Genomic DNA, 24,708 nt, shown 5'->3' on the forward strand with positions numbered 1-24,708 from the left:
CTCATGTTCCAATGCTTGTCCAGTGGCACATATAAACAAGTCCTGAAGGCTGCATTTAGTTATATTTGGATTCAGTAGGTGCAACAACTGCAATTGATGATAATACCTTATCAAACTTCATCATTTCTACCTCAACACTTTCACATGTGTCTGTCTAGAGCTGATACATATATAGCTTATTATTGTGTGCATATGTGTCCATATATTTGGCTCCAAGTCAGACTTTATTGATACGCACTTTGGTAGTCATAATAAAAAAAAGATAAATACTCATTTTTTTCATTTGCCAGTCAGAGTAAACTGCCACTACGGAGCAGTTTGAATTATTCTAAAGAACCAAGTCCAGTCTGCAAAAGTAGACAGTTATTTCGGTTTAATTCATTTTTGTGTCAAATTATTGATTTGATTTGATTTGATTGAGTGGAATTATGCTAAATTTACTATTTTACCAAGTTAAAGATGCACTGCAATTTGAATTTGGTAAATTTAAGTTGTGAACTATATAATGTGTCATATACACACAACAATATGATGACATATTTGTATAATATTTACATTTAAAAAACGCTTTAAATGAAGTGGTTTGAAATGGTTCAATGTACTATTACTACTTGAAATCATCCAGAATCACGAAAGATCAATGCTGACATAGGACTTTCGAAAAGTTTATATGAAAATCAATACAGACAAAACAAAACAGTTCAGTCATGTGAGCTGTCTCCCTCATGTGGCAAAACTAATTTCTTTGCTCACAGATCAATCAAATATTTACACATAAAAATAAATGGAAACAAATGTGTATACATGTCCCATATGAACAACAACCAATGAAAGCACTGTTTGATGTTGTCCCAGGGGAAGCTTGAGGTGCAGCCCTCCTCTGGTGCACGGCCTGAAGTTCTGACAATTTATTAAACTCAAAACTTTTTTGAATTTGCATACAATAAGATTTAAACAAACAAACAAACAAAAATAATAATACATGGGAGCAACATGTGAAAATGATACCATAAATAATGTGAAAGAATAAACCAAAGTGGGTGTTAGTAACACAAAGTCAGTCCTTGTTCAGGTCCACATACTTGGACAGTTTCACTGATCCATCTATGACAGCAGATAATACTGCAAATATGGAGATTGGTGCAAAGAACACCGATAAGCTTTACAGTCACTGCAGTGCACAGCAAGGTGCATACCCATAGTCAGACCAGAACCTCCTTCTTTTCCTCAGTTACTGGATAGAATGACACACACAAAGTATGATGATGTCAAAGTGACGTTGACCTTTGACCCGTTTGCTGAATATGGTCACAACACATCGTCGTTTCAGTACTGTGACCTTCAACTGCCCCAAAGTCTGAGTTCAAAAAATAGTCCCAAAAAGTGGAATCTGTGAAGACATTAATTACATTAATATTAAAGGCATACTTGTTCAATTAGGTACTGACTTTGAGTTCATCTGTATGGCCTGCACAGAAAATGGCATGTTCTATTCTTACTCAAGTTGCATACATTGATTAAGTACCATATTCTGAAGCGACTCAAATCTGATTTGCCCATTTTACAGTTTATAGTGGTCAGTGGGTTTTTCCCTGTGGTCTGTTGTGTTGTGGAGACAGACAGATCTGACCACAGTGCCCTCCACTTTGTTCTGTAGCTCTGATAGTTATCTTACATTTCATATCCTGGGAAGGAAGTGTGTCATTGTCATCGTGGGTGTGACTCGGTTGCCTCTTTTGGGGTTGCCAATCTTGCTGAGGCCAATGTACATGCCAGGGTAGGCCATGGATTCATAAGCGTTATAGTTGTTGGCCAGGAGATTCTCCTTGAACTTGCATTCATCATTGTAGTAGCCCTGCAAGGAGGTTAATGAGAAAGGGACAAGAAAAAGATATTAAAGGCAAGGTCAGAGTCAGCATTGTTTTTTTTTTCATGCCATAGATTTAGGAAGAAATGTATTCATAGTCTTTTCTTTTGCTGTTGTTTTAGTGTCTGCCTTGTTGTTTGTGAAAATATCGTGAAGCTCACGTTGTTGAAGTTAAGACTTTACTGAAGACAACTATTACTATTAAAAGAAATTCCTTGTACAAGTTTCTTCCTTGTAAAATAAACGTGTCAACTGCAGACAGAGAGAGACATAATCAACCATAATACTGCTACTGCTGATTAGCTAAAGTTGAATGACACTTTGCCCTTTCTAAAACATATGAAAGTGTGACCTGAACAGGCTGATGCCACATGGTAGACCCTTGGCGCTAAGCTAAAGCAACATCAAATGAGAAAAATGAATGCCGATGAAGAACATGAAGCTTGGCCAGGCAAACAGCTCAGAAACAAATATCAACCACTGTATGTCACTGCCCACTGTTGAGAGCTCACTTTGAACAAGCCAATAAACACTGCTGTCACCAAACACCTTCCAGCCACCCTCTGGATCAGCCTGGCTCCACTGCAGAGAGGACACCAGCCACTAACCATTGACAGCAACGCCCCTGCTCCATCAGCTTCTCTGCAGTGTGAACAACAGCTGCAGGATGATCACGGCATGACCTCCCCATGGATCTCTCCACCTCACTACTACCACTACAGCCCTGCACCCCCTCGGTTTCATTCCTTTTCTGACTTCTCCATCTCCCATCTTCCCACTTTACCTCTTGTGTTCCTAAGTTACACAGAGAGCTTGGTGAAGTCTGGGGATCAAAATGATCCCCTTCACACAGAACTTAGCCAACTGTCCAGCAACTGTCCAGCAGATACCAACTCCAAAGGTTGGTGTCTGGAGGATTTTAGCCATTTTAGGGACAGTGTTGGCCAATCTAACAGGACTAACAAGCACTAACAAGTTGCATGAATGGTACCTGATGACATCCCCATACAGGAATATATGCATTTTACATGTATGCATACCACTGCTCATCCAGCTGCTCATCCAGCTGCACATACACATTTCCATGTAGTACTAGTATATTTAAGTTGAATAACATATCAGCTAAAATACATAGAAATACAATACATAGTTTTTCAGCATTTCTATTATGACAACCTGTCATGTTTGTTCTCTCTAATGTATGATGTTTGCTGCACGTTTGTTCCTCTCTCTCTCCTTCACCCTCTCTGTGCTGTCTACCTCTTTCCTCCTTTACCCAGCCGACTGTCAGCAGGAAGGTTCTCCTTATGAGTCGGCTCCTGTTCAAGGTTTCTTCCTGTTAAAAGGGAGTTTTTCTTGCCACTGCCCAAGCAGTTCATTACTTCTTCATTGTTGTCACATGTTAGGCAGTCAGTGTGGGCTCATTTACACTACAAACTTTAAAATAGTGGGTTTATTTTAAGGGGGAGGGTGTTACAGCCCCAGGCCTTTTTAGTTATTTTTGAGGGTTTGGTTAGGTTTGGTTTCACCTCTATTGTTTATTTGGACCTGTCCCCCTTATATCGGCGTCATAGCACCCCTGCGTCCAGCAGGTGGCTTGATGAAAGTTATAAAGATGTGTGTGTTGGAGTGTAAGATGCTAGTAAGTTGCTTATATAAATGTATGGAGTTCGCCAAGGGGGGTTAGATGTGTGTGTAAGTGGTGTTGTGGTTCCTCCACAGTCACTGACGCCAAATTCTTCAAGTTATGGAGTGGTTAATCTTTGGACATTGTTGTTTCCAAGATATACTGGTTTCTTTTCCATGAGTGTGCTTTACATTACTGTAGTTCATGGTCTTAAAACACACCATTTCGCCACACTAAACATGAATTAACATGCAGTATATTCATTTGACCACAGCATTCTTTTTAAGGTGTCTTAAGTAAAATGATTGTCTGTTTCTTGAAATCAAATCAGATCAGTTCTTACCGAGCCATAGAGCTTCCCTTTTTCACTCATGGCAATAAAGAGGCCACTCCTCACCCCATACAGAGTCACCACTCCTCTCTCCACAGGAGAAATTTCAAGAAGACCTGGGATTGAAAAAATGAAAATGACAAGATTCACAAAGAGAATAAATGATTCACAAATAATATATAATATGGTCACATCTGAGGTGCTGTATGTTTCCAAAATATTTTAATATCACACATGAAAAAAGGTATTTATCAATCTCAAACTGATAAGCATAATTTGCTTCATTTATAATAATTTTGTTGTTAAAACATATCACTGTCACAGCAGGGTGACAGTCCAGTGTTCATACTATCTTGTTCATGTCACAGTGTTTCATTCTACAGAGAAAAGTCAGTGGAGGTTGGCAGTCTGACCCTCCAACAAATGGGATGTTGTTGTCTTGTACCCTAACCACCTTTGTAACCACCTATATCAAACTACATGGTTCCTTATTAACCACTTATAGAGACACGATGCTCTGAAATCTCAACAAGAGACATTCAGGGTGTAATTTCACTACCAGCCCTGTTACCAGATGACAGATCTACTCACTTTTTCTTTTCTTTTAAAACAGCAAACAGTTCAGATGGTTAAGATATTGCCATAAAACTGATTTCTTTGGCTATGGCTTGGTTTTGCTGGAATTGCTGATCCCTGACATAACAGAAGAGACATGCCTGTGATAACTTTCATCCTCTGCTGATGTCATTAGTACAATATAAAGTGACACATTATTCCACTTCATCACATTAAAAATGATTTTCAGTAGCCATCAATATTTTACGGTGGCTAAGAGAACTGTTGCAGTGCTGTGAGCTCTCTCAGCTACTCTAGCATTTTCTGTTTGTGTTGTTCATAAAGTTCATTCCATATTATTTGCCAACAGGAGCTGTCACAAAGAACTGTACAGTGATTTTTTATGAGAACGTGCACTGTCCTATTATCCTATTATCTTGTCATTTTATGAGAAGAGGTAAAAATATTTTCAACTTTTTACGGACAACAGTGTAGTACTAATGAGAAAATGCCACAATACTTACTGTATCTGTTTTCATTATGTACGCCTGTGACCTTCCCACTGGGTAAGACCTGAATGTGAAAGCCAATGCCCACATTGCAGTACAGCCTTCTTAGTCTCTTTATCCCCACCAGGTATTCTCCATTATTAGCTGTCACTTCCCTCTTGTCCCAGGATTTGCTGCTAGCCCGGAGCAATGATCCAGTGCTCTGTAGAGTCTGACTGGTAGCGCTGATGAATGGAAGAGAAGCAGCGGTGCTGCACAGGAGGACCCCATACAGGAGCAGAGGGAGCTTAGACCGTGATGATGGCATCCTCACGGTCCACAGAGGCAACCGTGGTGTATTGAACTGTATGATCAGCAATAATGAAAAAACGCACTAGCTTCAGTTGTTAAGTTGTTGTATTTTAGAAAATACAATAAAGGCAAACACTCAATTTCAGCACTCTATGAAACCCACAGAAACCTTCAAGCTTCCATATTTAGTCATCTCTAAACACGTGTCCAGAACACCACTGACTTCTCCTGTTTCTTAATTTTTCTTAGTCCCTAGGTTGATCCAGCAGACTTATATTTGCCCTTATATTACATCACACACCACCTACTGTCTTGTTTGTCTGTGAGTCACAGATGCTGTAGCAGCAAACAAACTGAGAAATACATAAAATACGTAGTGACACAAAACAAAGAGGGACACGCAAGCACACAAACAAGGTAAACAAATTAAAGAGATCTGCTTTTTGTGAAACACCATGTTACCAAATTTCTTCTTCACTATTTTGAGTGAAATCATTGAATGTATGTGCTTTTTCATGTTAATACCTTAACTTGACATGTTGCGTCATTAAGAAACAGCAGGCAGAAATCCAGATGTAAGAGAATATAAATCATACTGTGATTCATATTTATTTGAGAAAAAATGGAAAGTGTGACATCTAATCATCCAGTTAAGCTAGCAGCCCCTTGTCTGCATTTTTTCGCAGACTTTAGAAATGTGAAACTGAATATGCTGCACAATTTGCAATCAAAATTGCCATGTTGACTGTCTGCAGAGGTAGCCAGTGGGGTATAACACACATTACAACAAATCTGTTCGTGTGACCTCAACAGTATGCTTTAAAGTTTAACAAACCAAACAAGGTGGACTGGTTGCCAGTGGTAAAACGTTCCTCTGGACCCCCCTAGCTTCTCTTGACAGACCATTGCTTTAAGTGATTCATTTGGTTTAAATATACATTGGTTTTAGGCAAAATGTCGATTTTGAAATATATTATCAAATTGATGTAAGCTAAATTGAAATGTTTCTATGGGCTGACGAGAAAAAAATAAAGCAAATTATTTTGTAGAAGAGTCAATACAATACAAAAACAACACACAAATAATTAACCTGTTGCCCATTCATTTAGTATACCCTAAATATGACTGTATGAAATCTGAATGATATGGAATGTATAGGTGTTTTGGAATGTGTCCGTCTGTGATGCAGATAACGTTACTGTTTCACTGTGCTTGAACTACTTTGTATGGTACAAGTAGTTCAAGCACAGAGAAACACTGCAAACAACAATGTGATTCATACCAACAAATGTTAGTGTACACATTATACAGCAGGGGAGGGTTGATATCATGTGACATGTGGTGCGTCAGCACACTGCCCATGTAGGGCTCATTGCAGGACTCACAAAGAGAAAGCAAGACCAAGGGAATGATAGAGTATGTGTGTACACATGTGAAGGACTAGTCACCTGCTGGGCAAAAACCCCATGGTAATTGTGACGTGAAAAACCATTTATCAACATTTTCTCTGACATCAAACATCGTCACTAAAGTTCCCCCAAAGCAATAGGGAAGAAAATGTGACAGTTACAGGTCTAGAAATCCACTTGGTTTATTGTTGCTCTGTTGTGTTTTCTCCTCTAAACATATCTGCATTTAACTAACACTAATTTTATTTGGCAGACGGGCCCTATAGCAACGTCAGCCCACATGGTACTGCATATATATATATATATATATATATATATATATATATATATATATTTACTACAGTTTAGATTCATTTAGATTTATGTTTTTTACCCCCCCCCCCCCCCCAATTAACAACCTATTATGGGAGATAGATGTTTTTCAAACCTTTAAAGAACAAAACCAAATGTTCATTACTCATAGTTCCTATCGAGTAATCTATACCTTTGCTGCTGCTGTTATATGTCTCTATATGTCTCTATATGTGTGGTAGGTTGTTTTTACACTACACATTTGGTATGAATTTGATCTTTAAGTAAAAATGTAAATTAAATCTTAATATCCAACAAAATATCAAAAGATAGGTTAGTTTATTTTTTTCTTTCTTTTCATTCTATACCTTATACAATCAACATTTATCTAGGTGCAGAAACCCAGCCTGAACCCCCAAGCAAGCGTACAGTGGCAAGAAAAACTCCCTTTTAACAGGAAGAAACCTTGAACAGGACCTGACTCATAAGGAGAACCTTCCTGCTGACAGTCAGATGACAGGTTGCTTTAATTGAAATGCTGAGAAACTATGTATTGTATTTTATATGTTAATGTTATATGTTGTTCAACTTAATTATACTAGTACTACATAGAAAATGACATAGGCAGGTGTTGACAGTGCACACTGGATTGGTCAGAGGGCCGGTGTTATGATTTGGTATTTTAGCTGCTTATTTGTTTCTTGGTTATATGCAACCCTTATGCACTGTTCGGGACATTTTTGTCCTCTGAGAGTAATTTTTTTGTTTATTTTGGCCATAACGTTGTCTATATGTGAGCAAATTTAATCAGAGTACAGTACACAGTATAAGCACAATATATGATGCATGGATACAAATAGAGAACAGTGGAGGGAATGACAGTGATGCATGACATGATCATCCAGCTCTTCTCCCTACAGAAAGGGGAGGAGTTATACAGTCTGATGGCCACTGGCAGGAAGGACCTCCTGTGGCGTTTTGTGCTGCTCCTCGGTAGTCTCAGTCTACCACTGAATGTGCTCCTGTAGGACAGCAGTGTGTCATGCAGGGGACGTGTTGTTAGGAATACTGAGGAGTTTCCTCAGTATCCTCCTCTCCGTCACCTCCACCACAGACTCCAGCTCCACTCCCAGTACCGAGCCAGCCTTCCTAATAAATTTTAAACGCCTACACAATACAATAATAAAAAAGATAATTTATGTTTATAAAAACACTGAATTCAAAGACAACTGTCTATCAACAACAGATCAAACAACTTTAGTGAAACACCACTTTGAGACAGACTCTTCTACACTGTCTATGAGCAAGTGGAACCTGAAGTCCACTTTTATTCTGGTAGGAGATTTTGAAAACTCAGAGAGTCAGCCAGATTTTGAAAGTAAACACACGCCCCTTTCTCTCGGAGCTCACCCTGAAGCCACGCCTCCAATCACATGGACGCGCATCACCTGAAGATGAGCTGCGGTCTGTGCCTTCGGCCATTATGCACGTACCTCTCTGGTGTGCACAGAGCAGGAAGAGAGTGACAACCAGCCAATACTCCGCTAAGGGTGGTCCCGGAGGATTGGCTGATGTTTTTAGTGTTTTATAGCTTCCATGATGATTCATATTCTTTGTTTTAAAGCGAAACTGCCGAACTAATTGGTTGCTGTCGGATTGTAAAGAGAAGTTACACTAATTTAACAAAGTGCATCACAATGAAATCTCCTACCCGACCTTTAAACGTGGCTGGAATGATTCTGCACCCTTTTTTTAATGTTAAAATGATGCTTAAAATAGTAAAAGCAGTCTAATGGAGAAGTTCTCTCTCCTCCGGACCCAGGTGTACTGTCTGTGGTTGCTGTGCAGTTTCCTCCACACATCAGTCAGACCATGAGCCTCCACCAGCTGCTTCATGGCCTGTTTCATAGCAGTATGAGGTTCATAGTGGTCTCTGTCCATCTGATCATTCTCTGTGCAGTTAAACTCTCCTCCTGTGTTCTGGTTCTGTTGATCGTGGTGTAGCGGGATGATTCCTGGTGAACTCGTACCGGGGTCTCAGCACGGTGAGATGTTGACCCTCCACACACCACCCCAACCCCACAAAACCCTCTAATTCACCAAAATAAACCCGATCTACAACTAACACACACACACACAATATTTACATAGAAAGAAAGGTTTAGAAAAACCAGTCGCAATGCCCTCAATCACTGCTCAGCCAGGAAATAGATTTTTTCAAAGACAATTCATTCACAATTCACAATTCATCAATTTTTGTCAAGGGCTTCTTTGCTTTGGCAGGCTCAAGTGTAACAGCAAAAGACGCTTTGAGAGCAGACTCCTGTGGTTGTGGCTCTGGTAAAAAAAATGCTGTTTTATGTACTTTTGATTTGAGGTCAGCTACAATGGCCAACCTGGTAGCTGCGATATACTTCTCATATTTGACTTCGTACAAGCTGATGTAGTTGCATCTTACATTGAAATCTTTCATGACTGATAACGTTTCTAGGCGAACCAGGCACATAGGTTTGCCTTTAAATTCTATAAACAGATCCATTTCCCACCTTGCTTGATTTTCCTGGTCAATTTGTCTTTTTGCACCACTGGTGACCATGGCTCTACCTGTCTTCCTCGCTGAAGGAGCCATCTATCAGTGAACTGTCATTACAATTTGGTACTAATTCTGTGCAGTAGAGGAAGCATTATGCAAGATATTTAAAAAATTATGAGGACCACCTTGAATTAAAAGGCAGGCCATATGCGGCCCATGGGCCACCAGTTCCCTATCCCTGGTTTAGATGCTAGCGGAGAGCTAACACTAACATCATCACTGTTATGATGAAAACCTTTTTTATAAATTGTTGCCAGGGAGTATCTTTGGTTTATGATCGCTGTGTATGCCATGGAAGTGTATTGTGTAAATAGAAGATGCGTCCAGTTGTGTGAAATACAGAGCGGAGTTAGACAAGACTGCAGAAAAAAGCACTGTTACAGTAACAAAACAACAGTAACAGTCACTAAACCCTTTGTTGTGTAATTTGAGTAAAGTGATGTATTTTGTTTATGACCTCTTATACAGGTCAGGTTTTTTCGTTTGGTTGGAAGTTTGGTCGAAGCAAGGATTCACCGGGCAGCAAACATGCACAGACTGGATGCAAGATGGCTAGCCAGACTCAGATCTAGTGACCTTGATTCATCTTTTCCATCATCATGCCAGGGGGAGATCTTCTGCATAAGGGTTGGACAGTGACTTTAACTGTTCGACAGTGATTTAATTTGAACTGAACTATATAGACTATACTTCTATAGACTATCATTTTTTTTCACTTTGAACTGAATCGAACTAAAACTCTTCTTAAAACTGAACTATTTGGACTGTATAATAAGACAATCTTGCACTTTTTGTTGTATTCTGTATTCATGATTGTCAATATATGGGATAATTGTAGTTATCTTTTTTGAGTCTGAAACTGTGAAGGTATTTTTTCTACCTGAGAGGGAAAAGAGTTAACTCAGTACTTATATAGGAGAAGGACTAAAAGACCAGTCTAATTAAACACTAAATTAGCCTGACTGATTTCTAACCTAGGTTGATAAAGAGAAACAGTGAATGATACTTACCTTTTACCCTATTACCGGTACTTACCTCTCTATCGGACCCTGCAGGGTTATTATTAGTTTTCTTGTTTATGTGTTGTGCATTATTTGTTCAGTGCACACAGTTGGCCTCTTTCGTGTTTAAAGCTCTTGTCTCTGGTTTGTTTATTTTTGCTCCCCACTCCATAGAACCTAGAATTTGCCCAGTGGCACAGCTAGTGGTGCTAGCTGGCATCAGTCCCAAAAACATGGGGCAGTTGTTTTTTGGAAGCTATCATCACCCGAGACCTTATTTGGTGGTTAAATAATAAGCTACAAGAAAGACATATTTTTGGCCATTTTTGCCTTTAATTTGTATTTGTCAGTGAAGAGAGTGACAAGAAGAAATGGAGTAGCAAAGGGCAGCAGACTGGAATTATTGATTGTTTAACCATAAGAAAACCCTGGTCTAGTGTTGAAGGCAGACACAGTGGCCATTCCAGGTAGCTAGGTATTCAAAGGTCAAGATAATCTCATGTCAATGTTTATGGGATATGTATACCATAAATATCTAGGGGGATTTTCAGATTTTCTTCAGATGCCATAGAAACATCTGCTTTACAGAGGGTACCAGTGGAATAAATGAATAATCAAATGACATTTTACATCTCAAAGGTCAAAGGTAAAATGCTCAATAAACTACCGTAACACTTCAAATAATAGCCTGGGCCTATATTTGCCTAAGTCCCAAAATTGTCCCTGCTTATATTTAGGACAGGCCTTTAATTATTAATAATTTAATTGTTCTGGCTAACTAGAACTAGCTGAAAAGTTGTCCACATCCCTTCCATCATTAATGTCATTGTACATTTCTTTAGCCTTAATCCTTACCATCTTCAGAGTGACTTGAATTCACCTCCAGGTCTTCGCTAACCTTTTTTCTCCCTCTACCATGCAGTCTGGCCCTCTTACGGTCTTCATCAGATAGACATTGAAGTTCTCCTGAATTTTCTTTGGCATATTTGACAACTGATAGTTTAAATTCAATATCGTACTTTTTTCTCTTTGTCGCCATGGTGGCCCTTGCCATCTGAGAACACGTAAAGAGTACCGGTAAACAAAGGCAGGTTTTAGCTGGCACTTTATATTCCTGCTTTGTTTTGTCTAGTTTATGCACAATGTCTGTTATGTGAGGTGTAGGTTTTAACAGGACCCAGACGCAGACGAAAATAAAGTTCAACAAAGGTAGCTTTATTTAAAGCTAACTACAACAATGACCAGAGGAGCAGGAGAACAAAAGGAGGGCTACTGAAAAACAGTGCCAGTCAAAGAAGCACAAGACAAAAGTACAAATAAACACAAAAGAAAGGAGGTCAAAAACAAAACCAAACCTGAGGAAGATGGGAGGATGAAGAAACACAGAGCAAAAAGGAGGACGACGAGATGGTGGAAGGCAGGTAAACCCAAGAGGAGACGAGCAGGGATTCACACAGGATTCACATGGGAAGAACTGACAAAGACAAAGGGGAAGCACAGGGCTTAAATAGAGGAGAGACGGCACAGGTGAACACAATTAGGGAGGAGCTGGTAATCAGGAGGAGGGAACTGGGAGGAAGTAAAAACTGGCAGGGAGACATGCAGGGAAGACAGGACTTCAGAATAAGACGAGGGGGCACAGCAACACTGAGGACAAGAGGGAGGAAAGAGGGATCAGAGGAGGAGGAAGACCAATAACAGAAAATCATAACAACAAATGAGGGAACAGAATAAACATGACGATCCACAACAATGTGCATGTATGTTCTTATCATATCTTCATTCCTTTTTGTCCTACCTCCTCGTCTCCTTTTTTACCAAGCTGGCCTTCAGTAGAGCATGTAGCAATCTGAGTTCCTCCTTCCAAACGTTTTAGTATTGTTTGCAGGGCCAAACCCATGTTTGTGCCAAGCATTTATTTTGTGGACCGATTACAAAAGATTGGGCCCAAAGACACTGCATTCTGAGATAACACCAAGATCCTCAACAAATTTTACATTTTACACTGTTAGTGTGGCCTGCAGCGTAACCTAGTTTAGTCCAGTCTTGGTTGACCTCCCATACAGCAGTATAACAGCTACGAGTATGTGTTAGTTGTTCTGTGTTACACTGTGTTAGTGGAAGGTTAACAAAGGCTAACATTAACACTACATTTTTTTCTTTCATTTTTGTGTTGTGCTATATGTGCACGTGCACAAGTGGGTGTAAAACAACCTGATTCTTCCCTGAAGGCCTGTTAGAGGTCTCATTAGGCATTGTCACATTGTATTGGCCTCATCACTTGCACCAACAGAATGGGTGCAATAGGTGAAAAATCAACCATTTGCATTGCTTAAATTTAGCTAAGGTCTCACAGCATGCTTAACATGAACCAATGAGAGACACTGCTTTGCATCTAATTCAATGGTCATTCCAGGTCCCAGTGTCGTTCTGCCTTCTCCATTATCTGGGTTTCAGAATCAAAGAGCATATGGCTGAATACTCCCATCAAATGTTTTCAGACCGATGAAAGTGCACAATGCAGCAAGGTGAATGTGCTCTGACAGGATGAGATGTCACACCATATGATGTGTAAAATAGAGAAAGTATTTCACAAGAATAATGGTTTATTCTTATATGGTCTGTAGGCCAGTGTTTATGATCGTAGCAACAACAATGCACGCACACACAGAAAGCAAGACCACATTACACAAAATGCCTTTTTTAGTGAGATGTTAGAGGGAAGGAGTGGAAGAATGCTAAGGACAATAAGAGGAGTTTGATGTCTTAGAAGGCAGAGTAGCTAGCACAGAAAATTAGAGATGTACAAAGCTATGCGGTGGAGTTTTTCTTGAGGTCAATACAGGATGAAATCATTTATATCATACACTAAGAACTGTGGGGATGTTCTTGCCCCAGTTTTCTCTAGGAATATAAAGATAGAGGAAAACTGAGTTGGCAGAAGATGGTTGTGAGGCATGATATGGAGGCCAGAAAGGTGATGGTCAGGAAGTCATTGAGTAGATAAATTACTATACTATACCATATACTAGACTATAGCTAGTTATTGCTAGATTAGTAAATCACTATTTTCTCAGCCTTTCCTTTACCACTACTGTTTGGATCATGTGGCTACTTTGACACTGGCCAAACTACTTAATGACAGTGAAGACCAGCAGCAAACATGGATGCACACCCATACACTGCAAATATAATCTGGAATGGGTTGTTTCCAAGCAATTTGGAAATACCAAGAGCCACATGTCACAGTTTGTTTGAAGGGTTACCAGGAGAAAGACTCTTCTGTCTAAAAAGCACATGGAAGCAGGACTGAGGTTCACTAAACTGCATCTGACTAAATACAAAGGGCGCAGGGTAGACAACTAGACACAGGTGTGACACATGAGTGAGCAGCAGGTAATCAACAGGAGGAGGGAACACACACGAAGTCCAGTATGACAAAGTCTGGGGGGCTCAGTAAGCTAAGTCAGAGGCTGAGAAGGCAGAGGTGTCCCAGGGTCGAGGAAAGCGGCGGAAGAACACCAGAGATGAGGTTGCAGGCCCTCCAGTGTCTGAATTGGAAATCACCAGAGACGAGGTCACAGACCCTCCAGGATCTGGGTGGAAGAACAACAGAGATGGAGACGCGGACCCTCCAGGGTCCGGACGGAAGACCAGCGAGGACGAGACGATAGACCCTCCTGGGTCCGGGCAGAAGACCAGCGAGTACGAGACGATGGACCCTCCTGGGTCCAGGCAGAAGACCAGCGAGGAAGGTGAGGTGGGCCCTCCTGGTTCCGGGCAGAAGACCGGTGAGGACGAGACGATGGACCCTCCTGGGTCCAGGCAGAAGACCAGCGAGGAAGGTGAGGTGGACCCTCCTGGTTCCGGGCAGAAGACCAGCGAGGAAGGTGAGGTGGACCCTCCTGGGTCTGGGCAGAAGACCAGCGAGGAAGGTGAGGTGGACCCTCCTGGGTCCGGGCAGAAGACCAGCAAATACGAGATGACGGACCCTCCTGGGTCCAGGCAGAAGACCAGCGAGGAAGGCGAGGTGAACCCACTGGGGTCATGGCGGAAGCTCGGGAGCGGTAGTCCATCAAGGGCAGGACAGGAACTTGGAGTAGGTGACCCACCAGGGTCCGGGCAGAAGGCCGGCGAAGACGAGGAGGCTGACCCACCACGGTCAGGGCAGAAGGTCGGCGGAGGCGAGGAGGCTGACCCACCAGGGTCAGGGCAGGATACCAGACAGGCGGACCCTCCAGGGTCTAGACAGAAGAACACCAGAGATGAAGCTGCCTGACCTCCGGGGTCCGAGTGGATGGCCACCAAGGATGGAGACGCGGACCCTCCTGGGTCCGGGCGAGGGGCCACCAGAGATGGAGATGTGGATCCTCCGGAGTCTGGACTGAAGACTAGAGAGGACTGCAAGGAGGACACTCGAGAGCGGTGGTCCACCAAAGACCAGAAACCGAAGGGGTCCGGACAGGAAGCCAGAGCCGAGGACGAGGACCCTCCAGGGTCCGGACAGGAAACCAGAGCCGAGGACCCTCCGGGATCCGGACAGGAAACCAGAGCCGAGGACCCTCTGGGGTCTGGACAGGAAACCAGAACTGAGGGAGGACCACCGGCGTCGGGACTGGAGACCAGAGGTGAAGAACCAACAGCGTCGGGACTGGAGCCCAGAGGCGAAGGAGGCGTCGGGGCCAACAGGATCTGGGCGAGGACTCAGAAGAGGAGGCCCACCAGGACCGGAGCAGAGGCTCGGGAGCGGTAAACCACTAAGGTCAGGACAGGAAGCTGGGGGCGGAACCCCACCAGGCTCAGGACTGGAACTCGGGGACGGAACCCCACTAGGACTCAGACAGGAAACTGGGGACGGGGCCCCACTAGGGTCGGAACTAGAGTCAGGAGACGAGACCCCTCCACGGCCAAAACTCGAAACAGGAGATGGAAGCCCACCACGGCCAAAACTGGAACCCATAACTGAGGACCCTTCGGTGTCGGGCTCAGTCACTATGATTAAAGGTCCTTCTGGGTCAGAACGGGAAACCAACTCTGCAGGGTCAGGGCTGGAACCCAGAGCCGGAGATTCTCCAGTGACAGAGCTGGTCACTAGAGCTGAGGGTCTATCTGGGTCAGAACTGGAACCCAGAACAGAAGACCCTCCATAGTCCAAACAGACCTCCCCCAAATGATCATCTCAAGGCATCACAATAGTCAGAATGATTTATCATGTGGGCACCCTGAATGCAGATGAAAAAGCTCATCTCTGGCTTGATTTGTTGAGATAGCATAGAGACACTCAGTCTGTCAACATCAGTGTCAGTGAAGATTTCAGATTGTTTATGAAGTGTTCATTCTGGAGCTTTTCCAAATTTGTTGTGGACAGCATGCTGTTCATGGCAGGATGGCCGAGCAGTCCAAGGCACTGCGTTCAGGTCGCAGTCTCCACTGGAGGCGTGGGTTAGACATCTATTCTGGCATGCTGCCGCTCATTGTAGATTTCTGCCTTTCATTAGGCAATTCTTTCTTTCATTCCGAAATGAAAATGCAAATCTGCTCTGCATTCTGTTATGCTGACTTCTGTTCCGGAATACTGACCTCTGTTCCACAATACAGACTGTTAATCAGGAATTCTGCCTATCATTCCAGAATACTGATGTCTATTCTGGAATGCTGCCACTTATTCTGGATTTCTGCCTTTCGTTCCTGAATTTTGATTTTAATTCTGGAATGCTTTTCATTCCACAATGCTGTCTTTCATTCTGCAGATCAGCTCTTCATTCTGTTATGCTGACTTTTGTCCCAGAATGTTGGCCTTCCATTCCGGAATGCTAACTTCCATTGCCGAGTACTGGACATCATCTCAAGGCATCACAATAGTCAGAATGATTCATCATGCGGGGACCGTGAATGCAGATGAAAAATCTCATCTCTGGCTTGACTTGTTGAGATAGCATAGAGACACTCAGTCTGTCAACATCAGTGTCAGTGAAGATTTCAGATTGTTTATGAAGTGTTCATTCTGGAGCTTTTCCAAATTTGTTGTGGACTGCGTGCTGTTCATGTCAGGATGGCCGAGCGGTCCAAGGCGCTGCGTTTAGGTCGCAGTCTCCACTGGAGGCGTGGGTTCAAATCCCACTCCTGACAGGAGCAATAAGTTATCCTTTAAGAAATTGACTGACTGAGAATCTAACCCAGACCACATAAGCCGTTTGGATGATTTCATGTGTTATTATAATATTAAAGGTAACAGCTGAGACATTACACAAAACCTTCAGGGGTTCTTCCTGTTGTTTCTTGCCACTGTTGCTCTTAAGGAGGTGCAGTCTCTGGCTCCGATTGGATGACATCACAGGCCGCTGTCAGGTTAGTGGTTTAATTCTGGAATTGTGTCTACCATTCCGGAATCCTTTCATCATTCTGGAATGGATAGACATCTATTCAGGCATGCTGCCGCTCATTCTAGATTTCTGCCTTTCATTAGGCAATTCTTTCTTTCTTTCCGGAATGAAAATGCTGTCTTTCATTCTGCAAATCTGCTCTGCATTCTGTTATGCTGACTTCTGTTCCGGAATGCTGACCTCTGTTCCACAATACAGACGGTTAATCGGGAATTCTGCCTATCATTCCGAAATACTGATGTCTATTCTGGAATGCTGCCACTTATTCTGGATTTCTCCCTTTCATTCCTGAATTTTGACCTTAATTCTGGAATGCTTTTCATTCTGGAATGCTGTCTTTCATTCTGCAGATCTGCTTTTCATTCTGTTATGCTGACTTCTGTTCTGGAATACTGACCTCTGTTCCACAATACAGACTGTTAATCGGGAATTCTGCCTATCATTCCGAAATACTGATGTCTATTCTGGAATGCTGCCACTTATTCTGGATTTCTCCCTTTCATTCCTGAATTTTGACTTTAATTCTGGAATGCTTTTCATTCCGGAATGCTGTCTTTCGTTCTGCAGATCTGCTTTTCTGCAGATCTGCTTTTCATTCTGTTATACTGACTTCTGTTCTGGAATACTACTTCCACAATACAGACTGTTAATCGGGAATTCTGCCTATCATTCCAGAATACTGATGTCTATTCTGGAATGCTGCCACTTATTCTGGATTTCTGCCTTTCGTTCCTGAATTTTGATTTTAATTCTGGAATGCTTTTCATTCCGGAATGCTGTCTTTCATTCTGCAGATCTGCTCTTCATTCTGTTATGCTGACTTTTGTCCCGGAATGTTGGCCTTCCATTCCGGAATGCTAACTTCCATTCCCGAGTACTGAACATCATCTCAAGGCATCACAATAGTCAGAATGATTCATCATGCGGGGACCGTGAATGCAGATGAAAAATCTCATCTCTGGCTTGACTTGTTGAGATAGCATAGAGACACTCAGTCTGTCAACATCAGTGTCAGTGAAGATTTCAGATTGTTTATGAAGTGTTCATTCTGGAGCTTTTCCAAATTTGTTGTGGACAGCACACTGTTTGTGTCAGGATGGCCGAGCGGTCCAAGGCGCTGCGTTAAGGTCGCAGTCTCCACTGGAGGCGTGGGTTCAAATCCCACTCCTGACAGAAGCAGTAGGTTATCCTTTAAGAAATTGACTGACTGAGAATCTAACCCAGACCACATAAGCCGTTTGGATGATTTCATGTGTTATTATAATATTAAAGGTAACAGCTGAGACATTACACAAAACCTTCAGGGGTTCTTCCTGTTGTTTCTTGCCACTGTTGCTCTTAAGGAGGTGCAGTCTCTGGCTCAGAAATACTGATGTCTATTCTGGAATGCTGCCACTTATTCTGGATTTCTCCCTTTCATTCCTGAATTTTGACTTTAATTCTGGAATGCTTTTCATTCCGGAATGCTGTCTTTCATTCTGCAGATCTGCTTTTCTGCAGATCTGCTTTTCATTCTGTTATGCTGACTTCTGTTCTGGAATACTGACCTCTGTTCCACAATACAGACTGTTAATCGGGAATTCTGCCTATCATTCCAGAATACTGATGTCTATTCTGGAATGCTGCCACTTATTCTGGATTTCTGCCTTTCGTTCCTGAATTTTGATTTTAATTCTGGAATGCTTTTCATTCCGGAATGCTGTCTTTCATTCTGCAGATCTGCTCTTCATTCTGTTATGCTGACTTTTGTCCCGGAATGTTGCCTTCCATTCCGGAATGCTAACTTCCATTCCCGAGTACTGGACATCATCTCAAGGCATCACAATAGTCAGAATGATTCATCATGCAGGGACCGTGAATGCAGATGAAAAATCTCATCTCTGGCTTGACTTGTTGAGATAGCATAGAGACACTCAGTCTGTCAACATCAGTGTCAGTGAAGATTTCAGATTGTTTATGAAGTGTTCATTCTGGAGCTTTTCCAAATTTGTTGTGGACAGCATGCTGTTCGTGTCAGGATGGCCGAGCGGTCCAAGGCGCTGCGTTAAGGTCGCAGTCTCCACTGGAGGCGTGGGTTCAAATCCCACTCCTGACAGGAGCAATAAGTTATCCTTTAAGAAATTGACTGATTGAGAATCTAACCCAGACCACATAAGCCGTTTGGATGATTTCATGTGTTATTATAATATTAAAGGTAACAGCTGAGACATTACACAAAACCTTCAGGGGTTCTTCCTGTTGTTTCTTGCCACTGTTGCTCTTAAGGAGGTGCAGTCTCTGGCTCCGATTGGATGACATCACAGGCCGCTGTCAGGTTAGTGGTTTAATTCTGGAATTGTGTCTACCATTCCGGAATCCTTTCATCATTCTGGAATGGATAGACATCTATTCTGGCATGCTGCCGCTCATTCTAGATTTCTGCCTGTCATTAGGCAATTCTTTCTTTCATTCCGGAATGAAAATGCTGTCTTTCATTCTGCAAATCTGCTCTGCATTCTGTTATGCTGACTTCTGTTCCGGAATGCTGACCTCTGTTCCACAATACAGACTGTTAATCGGGAATTCTGCCTATCATTCCGAAATACTGATGTCTATTCTGGAATGCTGCCACTTATTCTGGATTTCTCCCTTTCATTCCTGAATTTTGACTTTAATTCTGGAATGCTTTTCATTCCGGAATGCTGTCTTTCATTCTGCAGATCTGCTTTTCATTCTGTTATGCTGACTTCTGTTCTGGAATACTACTTCCACAATACAGACTGTTAATCGGGAATTCTGCCTATCATTCCAGAATACTGATGTCTATTCTGGAATGCTGCCACTTATTCTGGATTTCTGTCTTTCGTTCCTGAATTTTGATTTTAATTCTGGAATGCTTTTCATTCCGGAATGCTGTCTTTCATTCTGCAGATCTGCTCTTCATTCTGTTATGCTGACTTTTGTCCCGGAATGTTGCCTTCCATTCCGGAATGCTAACTTCCATTCCCGAGTACTGGACATCATCTCAAGGCATCACAATAGTCAGAATGATTCATCATGCGGGGACCGTGAATGCAGATGAAAAATCTCATCTCTGGCTTGACTTGTTGAGATAGCATAGAGACACTCAGTCTGTCAACATCAGTGTCAGTGAAGATTTCAGATTGTTTATGAAGTGTTCATTCTGGAGCTTTTCCAAATTTGTTGTGGACAGCACACTGTTCGTGTCAGGATGGCCGAGCGGTCCAAGGCGCTCCCTGACAGGAGCAGTAGGTTATCCTTTAAGTTGACTGACTGAGAATCTAACCCAGACCACATAAGCCGTTTGGATGATTTCATGTGTTATTATAATATTAAAGGTAACAGCTGAGACATTACACAAAACCTTCAGGGGTTCTTCCTGTTGTTTCTTGCCACTGTTGCTCTTAAGGAGGTGCAGTCTCTGGCTCAGAAATACTGATGTCTATTCTGGAATGCTGCCACTTATTCTGGATTTCTCCCTTTCATTCCTGAATTTTGACTTTAATTCTGGAATGCTTTTCATTCCGGAATGCTGTCTTTCATTCTGCAGATCTGCTTTTCTGCAGATCTGCTTTTCATTCTGTTATGCTGACTTCTGTTCTGGAATACTGACCTCTGTTCCACAATACAGACTGTTAATCGGGAATTCTGCCTATCATTCCAGAATACTGATGTCTATTCTGGAATGCTGCCACTTATTCTGGATTTCTGTCTTTCGTTCCTGAATTTTGATTTTAATTCTGGAATGCTTTTCATTCCGGAATGCTGTCTTTCATTCTGCAGATCTGCTCTTCATTCTGTTATGCTGACTTTTGTCCCGGAATGTTGCCTTCCATTCCGGAATGCTAACTTCCATTCCCGAGTACTGGACATCATCTCAAGGCATCACAATAGTCAGAATGATTCATCATGCAGGGACCGTGAATGCAGATGAAAAATCTCATCTCTGGCTTGACTTGTTGAGATAGCATAGAGACACTCAGTCTGTCAACATCAGTGTCAGTGAAGATTTCAGATTGTTTATGAAGTGTTCATTCTGGAGCTTTTCCAAATTTGTTGTGGACAGCATGCTGTTCGTGTCAGGATGGCCGAGCGGTCCAAGGCGCTGCGTTAAGGTCGCAGTCTCCACTGGAGGCGTGGGTTCAAATCCCACTCCTGACAGGAGCAATAAGTTATCCTTTAAGAAATTGACTGATTGAGAATCTAACCCAGACCACATAAGCCGTTTGGATGATTTCATGTGTTATTATAATATTAAAGGTAACAGCTGAGACATTACACAAAACCTTCAGGGGTTCTTCCTGTTGTTTCTTGCCACTGTTGCTCTTAAGGAGGTGCAGTCTCTGGCTCCGATTGGATGACATCACAGGCCGCTGTCAGGTTAGTGGTTTAATTCTGGAATTGTGTCTACCATTCCGGAATCCTTTCATCATTCTGGAATGGATAGACATCTATTCTGGCATGCTGCCGCTCATTCTAGATTTCTGCCTTTCATTAGGCAATTCTTTCTTTCATTCCGGAATGAAAATGCTGTCTTTCATTCTGCAAATCTGCTCTGCATTCTGTTATGCTGACTTCTGTTCCGGAATGCTGACCTCTGTTCCACAATACAGACTGTTAATCGGGAATTCTGCCTATCATTCCGAAATACTGATGTCTATTCTGGAATGCTGCCACTTATTCTGGATTTCTCCCTTTCATTCCTGAATTTTGACTTTAATTCTGGAATGCTTTTCATTCCGGAATGCTGTCTTTCATTCTGCAGATCTGCTTTTCATTCTGTTATGCTGACTTCTGTTCTGGAATACTACTTCCACAATACAGACTGTTAATCGGGAATTCTGCCTATCATTCCAGAATACTGATGTCTATTCTGGAATGCTGCCACTTATTCTGGATTTCTGCCTTTCGTTCCTGAATTTTGATTTTAATTCTGGAATGCTTTTCATTCCGGAATGCTGTCTTTCATTCTGCAGATCTGCTCTTCATTCTGTTATGCTGACTTTTGTCCCGGAATGTTGGCCTTCCATTCCGGAATGCTAACTTCCATTCCCGAGTACTGGACATCATCTCAAGGCATCACAATAGTCAGAATGATTCATCATGCGGGGACCGTGAATGCAGATAAAAAATCTCATCTCTGGCTTGACTTGTTGAGATAGCATAGAGACACTCAGTCTGTCAACATCAGTGTCAGTGAAGATTTCAGATTGTTTATGAAGTGTTCATTCTGGAGCTTTTCCAAATTTGTTGTGGACAGCACGCTGTTCATGTCAGGATGGCCGAGCGGTCCAAGGCGCTGCGTTAAGGTCGCAGTCTCCACTGGAGGCGTGGGTTCAAATCCCACTCCTGACAGAAGCAGTAGGTTATCCTTTAAGAAATTGACTGACTGAGAATCTAACCCAGACCACATAAGCCGTTTGGATGATTTCATGTGTTATTATAATATTAAAGGTAACAGCTGAGACATTACACAAAACCTTCAGGGGTTCTTCCTGTTGTTTCTTGCCACTGTTGCTCTTAAGGAGGTGCAGTCTCTGGCTCAGAAATACTGATGTCTATTCTGGAATGCTGCCACTTATTCTGGATTTCTCCCTTTCATTCCTGAATTTTGACTTTAATTCTGGAATGCTTTTCATTCCGGAATGCTGTCTTTCATTCTGCAGATCTGCTTTTCTGCAGATCTGCTTTTCATTCTGTTATGCTGACTTCTGTTCTGGAATACTGACCTCTGTTCCACAATACCATTGACAGTAAAAACTATGGACAGAGCCTCCGTGACGTCACCCGTTTGTTTCTGAAGAGCCGTTTTGAGTCTCAGTGGGAGGTTCCGGGACGTGATGACCGCCGCCATGTTGGCAGCGTCACGTCAACTAAAACTCCGAATATGGACAAAGAGGGGGGGCACGAGCGGGGTTTAGGGGGGCGGGCGATTGTGGAAGCAGGAAACTCACGCTGTGATACGTCAACTGTCTGTCACTCAAGCGGCAACGCCCATAATCAGGCGTAATTTTAAGTCCGAATACAATTGAAACGAGTGAGTTGTAAAAAAATTCACCCCCCGTACAATTGACACTAGAAGAGAACCTATCATCTGAGACCACAGCGATTTTTTGTACCAGGCTGTAAACATGTTCTTTTCTGCTGTGAAATCGGCCATTTTAACATGGGAGTCTATGGGAAATTACTCGCTTTTGGAGCCAACCCCCAGCTGTTGCAGCGTGAATTACAAGTTTTGACACTTCCGCATGGGCTTCCACTTTGAGCCCCGAAGGTTGCCGCTTGCACAATACAGACTGTTAATCGGGAATTCTGCCTATCATTCCAGAATACTGATGTCTATTCTGGAATGCTGCCACTTATTCTGGATTTCTGTCTTTCGTTCCTGAATTTTGATTTTAATTCTGGAATGCTTTTCATTCCGGAATGCTGTCTTTCATTCTGCAGATCTGCTCTTCATTCTGTTATGCTGACTTTTGTCCCGGAATGTTGCCTTCCATTCCGGAATGCTAACTTCCATTCCCGAGTACTGGACATCATCTCAAGGCATCACAATAGTCAGAATGATTCATCATGCGGGGACCGTGAATGCAGATGAAAAATCTCATCTCTGGCTTGACTTGTTGAGATAGCATAGAGACACTCAGTCTGTCAACATCAGTGTCAGTGAAGATTTCAGATTGTTTATGAAGTGTTCATTCTGGAGCTTTTCCAAATTTGTTGTGGACAGCATGCTGTTCGTGTCAGGATGGCCGAGCGGTCCAAGGCGCTGCGTTAAGGTCGCAGTCTCCACTGGAGGCGTGGGTTCAAATCCCACTCCTGACAGGAGCAATAAGTTATCCTTTAAGAAATTGACTGATTGAGAATCTAACCCAGACCACATAAGCCGTTTGGATGATTTCATGTGTTATTATAATATTAAAGGTAACAGCTGAGACATTACACAAAACCTTCATGGGTTCTTCCTGTTGTTTCTTGCCACTGTTGCTCTTAAGGAGGTGCAGTCTCTGGCTCCGATTGGATGACATCACAGGCCGCTGTCAGGTTAGTGGTTTAATTCTGGAATTGTGTCTACCATTCCGGAATCCTTTCATCATTCTGGAATGGATAGACATCTATTCTGGCATGCTGCCGCTCATTCTAGATTTCTGCCTTTCATTAGGCAATTCTTTCTTTCATTCCGGAATGAAAATGCTGTCTTTCATTCTGCAAATCTGCTCTGCATTCTGTTATGCTGACTTCTGTTCCGGAATGCTGACCTCTGTTCCACAATACAGACTGTTAATCGGGAATTCTGCCTATCATTCCGAAATACTGATGTCTATTCTGGAATGCTGCCACTTATTCTGGATTTCTCCCTTTCATTCCTGAATTTTGACTTTAATTCTGGAATGCTTTTCATTCCGGAATGCTGTCTTTCATTCTGCAGATCTGCTTTTCATTCTGTTATGCTGACTTCTGTTCTGGAATACTACTTCCACAATACAGACTGTTAATCGGGAATTCTGCCTATCATTCCAGAATACTGATGTCTATTCTGGAATGCTGCCACTTATTCTGGATTTCTGCCTTTCGTTCCTGAATTTTGATTTTAATTCTGGAATGCTTTTCATTCCGGAATGCTGTCTTTCATTCTGCAGATCTGCTCTTCATTCTGTTATGCTGACTTTTGTCCCGAAATGTTGGCCTTCCATTCCGGAATGCTAACTTCCATTCCCGAGTACTGGACATCATCTCAAGGCATCACAATAGTCAGAATGATTCATCATGCGGGGACCGTGAATGCAGATAAAAAATCTCATCTCTGGCTTGACTTGTTGAGATAGCATAGAGACACTCAGTCTGTCAACA

General features: G+C 42.3%; 1 protein-coding gene and 6 non-coding genes across 7 annotated transcripts; 6 read left to right on the top strand and 1 right to left on the bottom strand.

Moving 5' to 3' along the window:
- Positions 1–1,678: 1,678 nt before the first annotated feature.
- LOC114442987 (fibroblast growth factor 4A-like) lies at positions 1,679–5,196 on the bottom strand. The gene is made up of 3 exons (XM_028416878.1): positions 4,905–5,196; positions 3,838–3,941; positions 1,679–1,855 (listed from the first exon to the last, which is right to left on the bottom strand). Exons 1-3 carry the CDS (start codon positions 5,194–5,196, stop codon positions 1,679–1,681), a joined length of 573 nt encoding a protein of 190 aa, XP_028272679.1.
- An 11,324-nt stretch (positions 5,197–16,520) lies between these two features.
- Positions 16,521–16,603, top strand: trnal-uag (transfer RNA leucine (anticodon UAG)). Its single transcript has one exon. It is a non-coding gene; the product is annotated as a tRNA-Leu (tRNA).
- Positions 16,604–17,947: 1,344 nt separating this feature from the next.
- On the top strand, positions 17,948–18,030 carry trnal-aag (transfer RNA leucine (anticodon AAG)). The gene has a single exon. It is a non-coding gene; the product is annotated as a tRNA-Leu (tRNA).
- An 839-nt stretch (positions 18,031–18,869) lies between these two features.
- trnal-aag (transfer RNA leucine (anticodon AAG)) lies at positions 18,870–18,952 on the top strand. The gene has a single exon. It is a non-coding gene; the product is annotated as a tRNA-Leu (tRNA).
- Positions 18,953–20,935: 1,983 nt separating this feature from the next.
- trnal-aag (transfer RNA leucine (anticodon AAG)) lies at positions 20,936–21,018 on the top strand. Its single transcript has one exon. It is a non-coding gene; the product is annotated as a tRNA-Leu (tRNA).
- A 1,111-nt stretch (positions 21,019–22,129) lies between these two features.
- On the top strand, positions 22,130–22,212 carry trnal-aag (transfer RNA leucine (anticodon AAG)). The gene has a single exon. It is a non-coding gene; the product is annotated as a tRNA-Leu (tRNA).
- Positions 22,213–23,599: 1,387 nt separating this feature from the next.
- Positions 23,600–23,682, top strand: trnal-aag (transfer RNA leucine (anticodon AAG)). The gene has a single exon. It is a non-coding gene; the product is annotated as a tRNA-Leu (tRNA).
- Positions 23,683–24,708: the final 1,026 nt, after the last annotated feature.

This window comes from Parambassis ranga, chromosome 10 (assembly GCF_900634625.1).
Source record: "Parambassis ranga chromosome 10, fParRan2.1, whole genome shotgun sequence".
Lineage (NCBI taxonomy): Eukaryota > Metazoa > Chordata > Actinopteri > Ambassidae > Parambassis > Parambassis ranga.